This window comes from Molothrus ater, chromosome 12 (assembly GCF_012460135.2).
Source record: "Molothrus ater isolate BHLD 08-10-18 breed brown headed cowbird chromosome 12, BPBGC_Mater_1.1, whole genome shotgun sequence".
Classification (NCBI taxonomy): domain Eukaryota; kingdom Metazoa; phylum Chordata; class Aves; order Passeriformes; family Icteridae; genus Molothrus; species Molothrus ater.
Window position 1 is genome coordinate 4738283 of NC_050489.2, and position 12293 is coordinate 4750575.

The 12293-nt window shown below is 49.2% G+C and overlaps 1 protein-coding gene across 1 annotated transcript in view; it reads left to right on the plus strand.

Annotated features, from left to right (window-relative positions):
- The first annotated feature begins 6748 nt into the window (after positions 1 to 6748).
- The window catches only part of LOC118691400 (hydrocephalus-inducing protein homolog), a 58946-nt gene continuing 53401 nt past the window's right edge, over positions 6749 to 12293 (plus strand). The window contains 3 exon segments of the mRNA XM_036390567.2: positions 6749 to 6844; positions 9845 to 9979; positions 11414 to 11613. Of these exon segments, the coding sequence (XP_036246460.1) occupies positions 6749 to 6844; positions 9845 to 9979; positions 11414 to 11613 (431 nt within the window).

Consider the following 12293-nt stretch of genomic DNA (forward strand, 5'->3'; position numbering starts at 1 on the left):
AAACTTCTTGCCTCTCTCTGCCCAGCTGGGGCACAGAGATCCCAGTGCTTCCTTCCTTGACTGCAAGTGGCTGGGGAAAAGGACAATTAAACAGTAAGAGCTGCTGACTGCTTTACACAGCATGCTGAGAGTTTTAAAGTGCTGCAGCCTCAGAAAGGCAGATAAAACTGGTGGGTCTAAGCTCACTTAACATTTTTTTTTCATATAAACACCAGTATTTTCCATGTAAGGGGAAAACCTGTATGAGTGTGTATCAATCAGAATGCAAAGTCTGTTGTTGGATTTACTGGCAGCCTTAGGTTAAAGGACTGAAATGGCACAAAGCAAAACCAATAAAATGTCCTATAATCCTGCTTAGAATAATGATGCATATGTCCAGTGAACTGCATGATGTGATACTAACAACTCCTGCATATGGAAAACAAGGTGTGACTACTGTAAAGGCAGGACAACCTGAGGTTGTTAGCATTCAGGAACACGTAATTACAGAATGGTTATATGCAGGTGCTTTTATTAAAGAGCTCTGGGTGGCAGGGGTACGCAGATCTGAATCTGACCTGACATGGTTTTGAGCCAAACATGTTTTATATTCTATCATTATTACTACATATTAATTATTAAATTTGCATTGTTCTAGTGTATACATTGATTTCATCCAAGCATGGATTTCCTGTGATCCCCCTCAAACCCCTAAAATAATTTCTCACAATTCTTTAACAATAATTACATCTAACAACTATATCATTTATCATATACTGACTACACAGGTGCAGTTTCACATGATCTAGCAAATACAAAGTCTAACATTTCCCAGGGCCTACCAAGCCTAACTTTCTTTCTAACTCCCCAAATTTTCTATGATTTTAAAATCTTTTACTATCAAGGTGATGACCAGGTGCTGGTGTCAGGAGCTTTTAGGAGAGGCTATGGAGAATGACCCAGGTCAACTCTGCAACTGAGAGGAGATGTGTATTTGGACAAAAGATCAGGAGATGGAGATAAGGGTGCTTATCTCCCCGTGGTCAGGGCAAGATGGTCATTTTAAAGATGTAAAATACAAATCCCCAACAGCTTTCAATACCTAGATGGGGTTACTGGTTTGTTCTCAGTGTGGTTCTTTTTTAACTGTTCATCCATTCATTCAGCCTTTCTCTGATTTATGGTCCTGGTATAACAATACAGTGAATTGGCTCCTCGAAGCTGTATGAGATTTTAACAGATTCTCAGCCTTGGGGGTTGAATCTTTCTTCCTCTCTATTTCCATCATCCTTGTCCTCTCTCCCCTCAAGGGCAGGTACACTCATTTCCTCAGGCTTTATTCCTCCTGAAATGGTGCAGGTTTTTTCCAATAATGTTTGCCACAAGCTGAGTGGTTTTTTACACCAGTTCAAAACAGAAATTGTTAATAACAGTGGTAGTATCTACTAAAAGGAGCTATTGCTAACTTGAAGGTAGTTTAATATTCAAGATTACTCTTTTCTTTGCTGTCTGTCTCAGAAAGATTGGAACATGTTGGAGCTTCTTGATTTTACTTCCAACATTCAGATTCAATTTTTAAGAGTCTTGCCAATGTTTTCAGTTATAGCAGGACTTTGACTTTTATTCCTTGTTCTGTGTCCATTCCCATCATGTTCCAGGGGGCCTGAGCTGATTGAAATGTTGTATTAATTAACAAGAGAAGTACTTGGGAAGTGGGGACTGTGGTATGGTTTTCTAAATGAAAACAGATGTACTTCTGTTTCTATTTTATTTGGCTGTGCTTCCTGCTATGTGCTGGGGTGTTCAGCATATGCACCCAGCTTCAGTTGTACCATCTTAATTAAATTATTCTGGAAAAGCTGGTAGCTGTACTTTTGGGCTTCAATGTCCTTATTTTTTTATCTGATTTATATATTTGACACAGTTTTTTTGTTGGCCAAGTGGAGATTGACTGCTGGCTTTGATGATCTCAATCCTGTAACAACTGATTCTGATGGCTCCTCAATACTAATTACTGCTCAAGCATTTGCTCTTTTATGAATCATTAAAAAATAAGAAACCATGAATAAAAGTTATGGGGTTTTTAGTTTCAGCTGAATGTACTCTCTCATAAATCCAGATAAGTTTGTTATGTAGTCTTTGCCACTAAATGATGCAAACATATTCTATATCATAGAATCATTTAGGATGGAACAGACCCCTGAGATCTTCAGCCTGGATGTTAACATGGCACTGCTAAGAATATATATGTGTGGATATATTTATATACCTACACACATATATGTATCTTTTATATCTATATAAAAGTGTATATATATATACACATACGAGTTACTTATTAGAGGAACAGTGCATCTAGTAAACTTTGGTTAATCCCTAAATTTAAACTGCAACCCTAGGACTGAAAAATCAGTTCTTTTAATTTAGGATATTTTTAATTTTTATTTAAAAAGTGATACAGATTTTTTTTTTTCTGTGTGAATGGGGAGAACCCATCAACAAAGAAGCACACAACACACACACACTCCCCTCTCGCAAGATTAATGTGAAATGAAAATTGAGAAGTCACCCCTAAAGATGTTTTGAGACATGGCTGTCCAGGGATATTTGCTGTAGACAGGGGAATCATTGGACACTGACAGTCTGGTTGAAATTGCAGCCCATATCACAAATTCTTTGTGTTGAGAAAGAAATTTCCATTTACTCTTTTGATAGTTGAAGAAAAGATGTTCTAATAAGGCAAAACATCAGTCTTCTGACAATGTGGGCATTTTCACAGAAATCTCTTTTCCATTGCATTTTTTGAGGAGGATGCTTTGGGCTGAGTTCAGATGTACCTCTTGGCACTCCAATGGGGCACAGAAATATTGAGAATGATCTATTTCCTGCTTTCTGTTGATGAGGAAGGGGGAAAAAGTGGATGACACAAATTCTGCTTGGTCTTTACTAACATGCTACTGCTCCCCTGAATTGTGCTTTGATTATGTTAAAAAAATGTTCCAATCCCCTTCTGTTCTGAAAAGCCAAAAGAGCTGCACCAAGTCCACAGAGATGGAGACTTCCAAGCAGAGTAGATGGCAAGGATTTAGCACTCATTTTTTAAAGTTTGGGGTCTCCCTCTAAAGAGACTGTGCAGATGAAGCTTTCCTAGAGAAGAAATGCCCCCACTGTGCTGGGGTAGGAAGAATATCTGGGTTTTGTGTGCTTGCCAATGAGTGAGAGGGACTGGGGTAGGGATGTGACTTGGTACACCGTGTGACCAGAGTGATGGTGTGGGAGTCACTCCTGGAAAGGAAGAATAAAGAACTCAGCATGAGAGCTGATACTTCCTCCCCAGCTCTGAAAGAAAGGGTTTAAGCTTGACAGGAAAAAATTGCATGGCAATGCTCACTATTTTCAGTACATGACAGTTCTCATTGTTACCAAGAGTCCTGTTTCATGTGTTATATAAATATTTCAAATCAAGGTCCCTTAGATGAAGACATTAGGATGCCATCATTTCACAGCAGAATGTCATTGGTGACATGTGATTTTGAAATGTTCCAAACAGGTTTTCTTCTTTATATTTTTTCTTGGTTTTCAGTATTCCTAAATCCTCCCTGATTCCTTCCACACTTATGTCTTCCCAGTCAGATTTCATGAAGAGGATAGCAATGAAAATGCATATATTAAAAGGCTCTCCAAGTTTAAGTATTAAATGAAATAGTGCTTGAGTATTATTTTCCTTGCACCCAGTAGTGTCAAGTTTGCAAAAAATTCATGAGGAGGCAACTCAAAGAGGTAGAAAATGAGGCACTACATCATGCCAGACACTTTCAAAAGCGCGGCTGGGGAAGGGAAAGACACGCTGAGTTTTCTTACCAAAAGATGGTGCTGTCTGTACATTTTGATGCTGATGCCTCATTCTCAATGAATTGTTTCCATGGTATGGGAAAGGTGAATGAGTAGATGGTGCTGTTGGAGCTGTGCTCACTGGGGCAGCAGCAGCTCTGGGGTGATTCACTCCTGCAGCTGCAATCACCCCACTCAGGGCTCTCAGGGCCAGCTCCCAATGAGCTTGGTGATGCTGAGCAGAGGTGCACTGCTCTGTGTCCATGGGATAAGCCCAGGGTGACTGCAGGTCTGTGGAGTTGCCACTGCTCTGCATGAAAACCCAAAGGCAGAACTTGTCCTGTTGTATCTTTTGACTTTGGCCATTCAGCAGCACAAAGCATCTTCTGCCTTTGCTGGGTGTTCATTGCATCATTAGACAATAACTCACAAGAAGGGAAGGTTCCACCTGTATTTCTATTTTGTTTTCTTGCTTCTGCAGGTGGAACTGATTAACAAAGGAGCTCTTGATGCTCCCTTCACCTATATCCCTTCAACCACAAATGTGGACTTCTGCTTCACGGTTGAGCCCGAGCGGGCCATGATTGCACCAGGTGGGACCCAGACTGTTCAGATCTCCTTCCATACCACCGTGCTGGGGAGCTTTGAGGAAAAATTCCAGTTCAGTGTGGCTGAAACTCCTACACCTGTGATCCTGACCATCAGGTAAGGACTCTGGGAGCTTGGTGGGCACATCTGTAGCTGTCTCTGGGACATCCCCCACCTACCTCATTTTGGGGTGGAGCAGAGAAAAAAGGTGATGCCTGAGGTCTTAATCTCTGCTGTGATCCTGGCATTGCCTTAGTGTCAGGATGCCTCCTGCCCTGTGTGGTACCCAGGAGCTGCAATGACTCCTCCCTGCAGGGATCTCCCTGGGCCTTGGGCCATGGCAGGCAGTGGGATGGAGCAGCTCTGGGCAGCAGCTGCTCTGGGATGTCCCACCTGAACACCCAGCAAGGCCCCCAGGGCTTTGCAGATGGGCCAGCCTGGGGGATTCTGTAGCAGCAGCAGTGTTTTTAAAAACTTCCATTAATAATCCATGCCAGATGGGCAGCAGCAGCCTCAGCTCCCCTCTCATGGCCATGCTGTGGGGGACAAGCTGTGCTCCCAGCTCCTGTGCACAGAGTGCTCTGGTGCCTCCTTTGCACAGCCAGCAAAGGGCTGATGTGGGAGTCAGGAACTGTGCAGCAGGGGCTGTGCCAAGGACTGGGGCACCATCCCATGGGCTGGTGCCATGGCAGGAGACAATCCTGGCCCAGCCAAAGGGAGAAGGGCTGATCACAGGGGAGGCAGAGCTCAGTCCTCAGCACCACAGCAGTGTGAGGCCTTGTCCCTGCCAGCCCGTGCCATGTGCTGGGAGGATAATGGAGTGGAAGCAGGAGAGCTGATGCTGGCTGCTCTGCAGCTTTGGAGCTGGGCTCCTGCTGTTGGGGGGCACTGGCTCAAGGCAGTAAAGAAATGAAAGCAATCTGCACTTGATTGTACCAATAAGATAAGGGAGATGGATAAAAAGGAACAAGGAAGTTATTATTTGGCAAGAGAAAAGTGGTGAGTAGGTCTGCCCATAGTGGAGAAACAATTATGCTGGCTTTGTTTTTGGAGGAAAAGTGCTGCTTTTTTAGTTTGGAAATCAAGAGGGAACCTTTCACCAGTCCTTTCCTCTAGGATTCACCTGTCCCCTGGGTAGAACTGTTGCTGCTCTTTTCAGAGGATGTTTGGGGCTCCCCTGGATTCATGTCTCAGAACTGTGTCTGTAATGATTGTGTGGGTCAAACTCTCCTGAGAAAGCTCCTCCACGGGAACAGCAGTTCCAGCTAAGAAGGAGCAAAGCAGGGAACCTGTGGCTGGAAAGGCTGGTTACAGAAGTTTGTGGGGACACCTTGATGTCCATCCCATTGCAGCTGGGGAAACTGAGGCACGGAGCCATGTCTGGGTGTGTGTTCAGGGTCCTTCATGGGACCCCCAGCATCCCAGGGGCTTCTCCTGCCTGCCCATCAGTGGCTGTTGGCTGCTGGCCACTTGGCTTGAGCTGCCTCCTGTGCACAGGGCCCTGTGCTGAGCACACGGTGCTGTGTTGGTTGAAACCCAGGGTGCCCTGAGCCCAGGTTTTGTGCCCCAAGCCACGGCAGCCGGACCTTTGCAATCCCTTTAACCGAGCCCTTTCCTGCTCTGTCCTCGGCCTCCAGGGGCAGCGTCACTGGACCGAATTTACACTTCGACCTCCCTGAGCTCGACTTCGGGGACATCTCCTTTGGTGAGTGTTGCCTAGGCTGGGACACAGCGTCAGGGATCTGTGCCTTCCAACAGAAAAGCATCCCTCACTCCTGGTCTGCCCCAGCAGCCTCTTCAGGCTGTGAACCAATGAGTGTAGTGGGTCTAATGCTGCCCAAATGCCAGTACACCTACTAGAATTATTTACTCATTCTCTATTGCGAGGTAAGAACCAGGACGAGAGCAAAGCAGGCGCACTTTTAGACCAGAAAATTATTCCTGCTACTTGTGTGTCCCTAAGAGGAACGAGAAGCTAAATGTCAGTGCCCAGGACCTGCAGCTGGCTGATTCCCACTTGTACTATCGCTGAACACAAACTGTTGAGACCCTGGGTTTTTCCCTTTGTGGAGGAGCAGCCCAGAGGTGGGGCCGAGGCTCTGGCGACATCGAGCGCTGCCTCCGGGCCCGGGAGCGAACCCAGCCCGCTGTGCCCGGGGACCGAGGGAGCACCAGGGCTGGAACACGGGCAGATCGAGAGGGGACCGAGGCGGGACTAAGGTCCGCCCAGCGCCACCGCCCCGGTCCCGCCTCGGCCCCCGGCGCTGCCCGGCCCATCCCGGCCCGGCCCCCGCTCGGTGCCGCGGTTGCCCGGTGACTGCAAACGCGGCCGCAGAGTCTGGGGCCGGCCATGCGGCATCAGTGCCCGGAGCCGGCTCTGATTGCGCGTTCAGGCGGCGGCACTCGGCGATTCGCCAAGCGAATTGTTCGCCCCACCGTGGTTTCTGTGAGCGAGTGCTGTGAGATCCTCCCTTCTCAATGGCTTCTAGATTCCCAGGAAGGACACCAACACCTCGACTTTTGCTTAGGGAAGGACTTAAGCCTAATAATGTGAGTAGCCCCTGGGGCTGTGTTAAGGCTGGAAACTGCCCTGGTGTCCCTGCTCTCCCTGCCCCTGTTGTCCAGCAGTGCTCTGAAGCTGCAGATCCCCTCCCCAGCCCTCTGTGCCATGCTCCTGTTGCTGGGGCTGTCCTGGTGCAGTAGGGAACACTGTGGGATGTGTCAGGGACAGCCCAGCGCCTTGCCTGGCTGTGCCAGCAGAGCCAAGTGAAACCAATGTACAGCTGAAGCCCTCAGCATGGGCTTCTTTCCTTCCCCTTTGCCACAGCAATTCCTCCTGTCAGGCTGGGCACTCACCTGTGCTGCTCTGACCAAGCTGCCCTTGGGCACCTGGGCATGTGAGGGGGAAGCTCAAACTCTGCCCCAAGCCTTGAGAGCCACGGCTGGTCCCAGCTGGAAGAGCTTCCAAAGCAGCTGTTCTCTCCCAGCTGCTGGGTGGGCACAGATGCAGCCCTGCAGGCAGCACTGGAGCCAGGGCCACAAAGGTCCCTTGCTGTCTGCAGCTCACTTGACTGAAGATGCCCCACTGCTGAGGCTCTGCCAAGGACATCCCTCTGTTTTCTTCTCTCGAGGGCTCTGTCAGCCCAGACAGAGAAAACCAATGCTAAGTAGCAGAGAGAGCTAAAACTTGGACACATTCCTGTGCACCTCACTCTTGCTACAGCTTTTCTTGCTTGCTTCCCTTGGACTCAGCCAGCAGTGCTATCTCCTGCCTGTGAGTTTTGAGTGTTGTGCAGGGGTGGAGTTCAGGCAGTTCTGAGAGCTCCTCCCCACTCTCTGGAAAGGTCACTGCCTCAATCCAGTGAAATGTAAGAGGAAACAAATGCCCAAAGAGCAGAAATCCCCAAACATGTCCCATCAAACCACAGAGAGACTCATGGGACACAGCCATGTGGCTGGAGTATGTGTATTGCACTCTGTATCATTAATTTATTGGTGCTAAGTATTTCAGCAGGCAACTTCCAGTGTTTCCAGAACTGTCCAAGTGGTTGTGATCACAAATTATTCATCAGTGCCACTTGTTCAAGGAAAGCCTTTCTGAGCAAGCACATCTCTGACATTCTTGCTGTTTGTTTTTTTTTTTTTTGTTTGGTTGGTTTGTTTGTTTGTTTTTGCCTTTCAGCTGCTTCCCTCTAAGTTCCAGAGGGAGAAGTTTGTCAACTCAAAGCAGGAGGCCAGCACTGGGGGGAGTTTTCTGCCCAGAATTGGCCCGTGTGTAGACATGAGTGAGACTCGTCAAAAGGTAGCCTTTTCCTGCTCTTTTCCTTTCTGTTTAACATGAAGTATGAAGAGGGTCAGTGCTTGTGACAGGCTCGCCTCCAGCAAAAGACCTCAGTGTCCAGGTCCTGTTGTCATTGCAAACTGCTGGGAGTGGTGGACTGGGAGTCCTGATCTGCACTAAGCCAACACAAATGACCTCTGCTGAAGCTGCTGGGCTGTGCTGGAGTGTAGCTGCCATTGCTAAACCAGGGGGGAAGGCTGAGGACACAAAGGCACAAAATTGCCATTTGTCATTCTCCTGCTGAAGGAGCCACCTCTTGCTTTGGTGTGGTCACCATCAAATGCTTGGGGTCACAGCATTCCCTCCAGAGTGGCAGCGTTGGCCTTTGAGGCCGAGGACCTGCAGGAATTACTTCAGATTTAGCAAAACAAATTGCATTACTGCTTTGGGCGGGAACAATGTGTTGGGACCCTGATGGGGTGTTAGATTTTGCAGGCTGCCAGATGTACAGGGGACTCACCCATGCCAAAAGAGCAGCTTGGCTTGAGCCTGTTCTGTGTGGCCCAGCAGCTCTGAATCAGCTCAGAGCAGAGGTGGGTGAGCCAGTGTTTGCCCAGTGTGTCCTGGGCAGACATGCTCACCCAGAGTCTGTGCTTCACTGGGGATCAGTGTAAGGGATCCTTCATGAACTTTCCTCCCAGCAGCTGAACCTCTCCCTGCTCTCTCTCACCTCTCCAGCTGTCACCAGTTCCCCCAAAATGGAGCTTGTTTCAGATCTCCCCATCAGATATGGTATTTCAGGACTTCATCTTGTGAATCCCAGAGGGCAGAACCTGGCCTGCTGGCTGCAGGCAGGAATGCCCAGCAGCCCAGCTTGCCTGCACAGGCAGCAAGAAGCCCTGCAGAGCCAAGATTGGCTTTGCATACTGGAACCACACTGTCACTCAGTGCTGGTCATGTTTCTCCAGGCAGAAAATGCCTTTGAAGCCCAGAGTCAATAGGCACAGCCTGTCTGTGTTTCCATCACTTTTGGCAAGCTGAATGCTCTCATGGTTTTATGATTCCTCCTTGCTGCTTTACTGCCCGTTTAAATTCTCTTTGCCATCTCCTTGTTTTAGGGATTGTCTTGCTGTGTTCCTTCTTTTGCTTTTCAGGTTTACTTTTATTCCCAGGAAGGCCACAGTGGTTTGGTCTCCTCTCTTGCTGCTCTGCCTGCATGACTCTATCTCCACAATGTCCCTACCCAAACCTCATCTGCTAGAAGGGAATATTTTCCTTCCCCCCAGGACAATTTGATGCTTTGCTTTCAGGAAGCACATTCACCCCTGGAACATGACAACTTCATGGCTGTGTGCAGGCAGAAGCCAGCAGGTTTTTTGGCCTTGTTGAATATGCAGATGACTTGGTTCAGGTGCTCTGTCTCCATCCTGCTGGTGCTGACCTGCTTGGCCCTTTCTTCCCACCAGGCACTGCCCTACTGGCCCTGGCCACAATGCTGGAGCCAGACAGGAGGGATTCAAGCTCAGCCTTGTGAATGATGTGCCTGTGCCTGCACAGCTGAAAGTGCTTTGGAAAAGGGGCCAGGGAGGGATGTCAGCAGGGCACGGACAGGTCTCCTCTCGTTTCCACAAGTGGCAAAATCATCATTTGATGTCTTTGCTGCAGATTGCTCGGATGGTGAAGGTCTCCATGGAGAGCTCACCTTACTTCCAGCTGGCCTGCCCCAGTGATGTGTACCACATCGTGCCACCAGGCGCCTCTGCCCCTGTGCGCATCCGCTTCACTCCCGACGAGAACAAGGTGAGGCTGGAGGAGCCAAAGCACACAATGATCTCCACAGCCATTGTTTTCCCTGCACTCTGCTCCAGCCCATTGCATGCTGTGAGCTGGGCTCCAGGCCCTGGGCAGGCAGCCTGCAGCCAGTCACACCTTGGCACTGCTGGCAGGCACTGCAGCCAGGCCTGACAGGCTCTGCTTCCCCTCCCTGCACATCCCTGAGCATTCCCAAGGGGAAGATGCACAGGGAACAGAATGAAAATGACAAAGAGATGTTGACAGATATTCAGCCATCTCTAGGTCCAGTGGAAGGGGTTTCATTATTATGGAAAACACTCGAGGGACAAAGAGGTCAGAGAGCTTTCCTCCTTCCTGACTGCCAACAGCTTCCCTGCCTGCCCCTGGGCTGGAGCAAAGACGGTGCTTTTCCACCCCCTCTGTTCTGCAGCCTTGCAGCTGTGCTGTCCCAGAGCACAGGTGACCATGGCACAGCTGCAGGGGCAGGGCAGAGGATGTGCTGTGCCCGTGAGCCCAGCCTGGCACAGGCACACTGGGCTCTGGGTGCCCTTGGTCAGCAGGCGGTTGCTGAGCTACAGGGGACTTGGACACCTGCCTGAAGGAGCTCGTGTAGGGCAGGTACAACCTGCAGGCAGAGCTGTGGGCCCAGAGCCTGTGGCAGTGACACTGCTGGGGCTCTGTCTTCATGCCTGTCACTGTGCTTGCTCTGTCAGCTGGCACCCATTCCGTGCCAAAGGTGCTTCTGCATGGAGGTTTGAACAGCAGTGCTGAGGCCCTGGCAAGTCTGATCTCACTGCTGGCATCTGGAGACTTGTTCATACGGAAGGGTTTAGGACATGGCATGGAAGGGAGGAAGCCTTGCAGGCAAACAAAGAGAGGCCCTTTCCAACAGCATCCTGCAACCTCTTAGCACTGTTCTTCTCCTGACTTGGTTGGAGAGACAAAGTTAGAGGGGAGTTGTGAGCCAACTGATGTTTCTGCACCAGGCCAGAGGTGCAGGATCTCTTTGGGTGCAGCTGTTTTCTCATCTTCCTCTTGCTGCTTAGAGTCAGTTTAACACTTTGTCCTATTCTCAGACAGTGGGAATATAGAAACCTAAAGAGGAATGTGCTGTGTTCCCTAGCTCCATGTTCCTTAGAAGGAGCTTAGGAATTCTTTAATATCATTAAAATTTGTGAGTGAAAATTATGGTGGCCTAGGGCAGTTCTCCGTATGACCCAAGTGACACAAGAGCTTAATGCCACTGAGATAGCTTTTGCAAAGTGCACTGGTGCCTTTAAAATGTGACATATTAGAAAAACTCAGTGTTTATTTTAGGGTGGAATAGATAAATTGATGCCCAGTAAATTGATGCCATGGATGAGTTACAGGAAATGGTTTTTCTTCTGCCATGGGGATGGCACTAAATGCCCTGTGCTGAGCCAGTTTCTTTTCCTGCAGGATTATTCCCATGAGCTCACCTGTATCACGGCAAAGGAGAAGATCGTTGTGCCAATTCGGGCCATCGGTGCCCGAGCCATCCTGGACTTCCCTGCCCAGGTGGACTTCTCCGAGTGTCCGGTCAAGCACAGCACCCAGAAGACTCTGCTGGTTCGCAATGTCGGTAACCGGACAGCTCATTACCAGCTGAGCACCCAGAGGTGAGGCAGCTCATCTGTCCCTGTGCAAAGGATATCACCTTTGGGTGAGAGCAGAGTTGGGAAAGAGCAGCAAAAGGAACCAGAGCATCAGAGCTGCTGCCCTGCAGCCCTGGCTGGAAGTGAGCAGGCAACCCCTGAAGTCACCCCGAGGAGTGTTATTCCCATCCTGCCATCTGAGGGCAGGAACATGTAACATGGGGCAGCAGTGGGAAGGGAATGGAATGGAATGGAAGGTAGTGCTGAAGTGTGGCCAGGGATTCCCTTAACTGGCAGCTTCTCTGTTCTGGTGGAATTTCTGGCAAAAGAATAAGAAGAAAATCCCGTGCCTTGCCCCCAGCAGGCACTGATCCCCCCGAGCCCCAGCAGGGACCTGCAGCAGTGCTGGCATCAGCCCTGGGGCAGATGCAGGAGCCCGTGCACTGATCTGGCTCTGGGGCTGCTGGGGCCTTGTCTTTCCTCCCCTCCCTCCAAAGTCTCACGTCCAGCACATAAACATTGCTGGCCCAAGGCTTCTCCATCAGCCAGTGATGGTCTCACCAGTGGGAATGGGAACAGCTCAGCCCATCATTGCAGCAAGAGGTCCTGAATGAGCTGAACCTGAAGCAAGTGACATGAATCAAGCTCAGCTTGCCAGATGTTCTCTTTATTTCTGTGTGTGATGTAATCATCACCAAACTCCC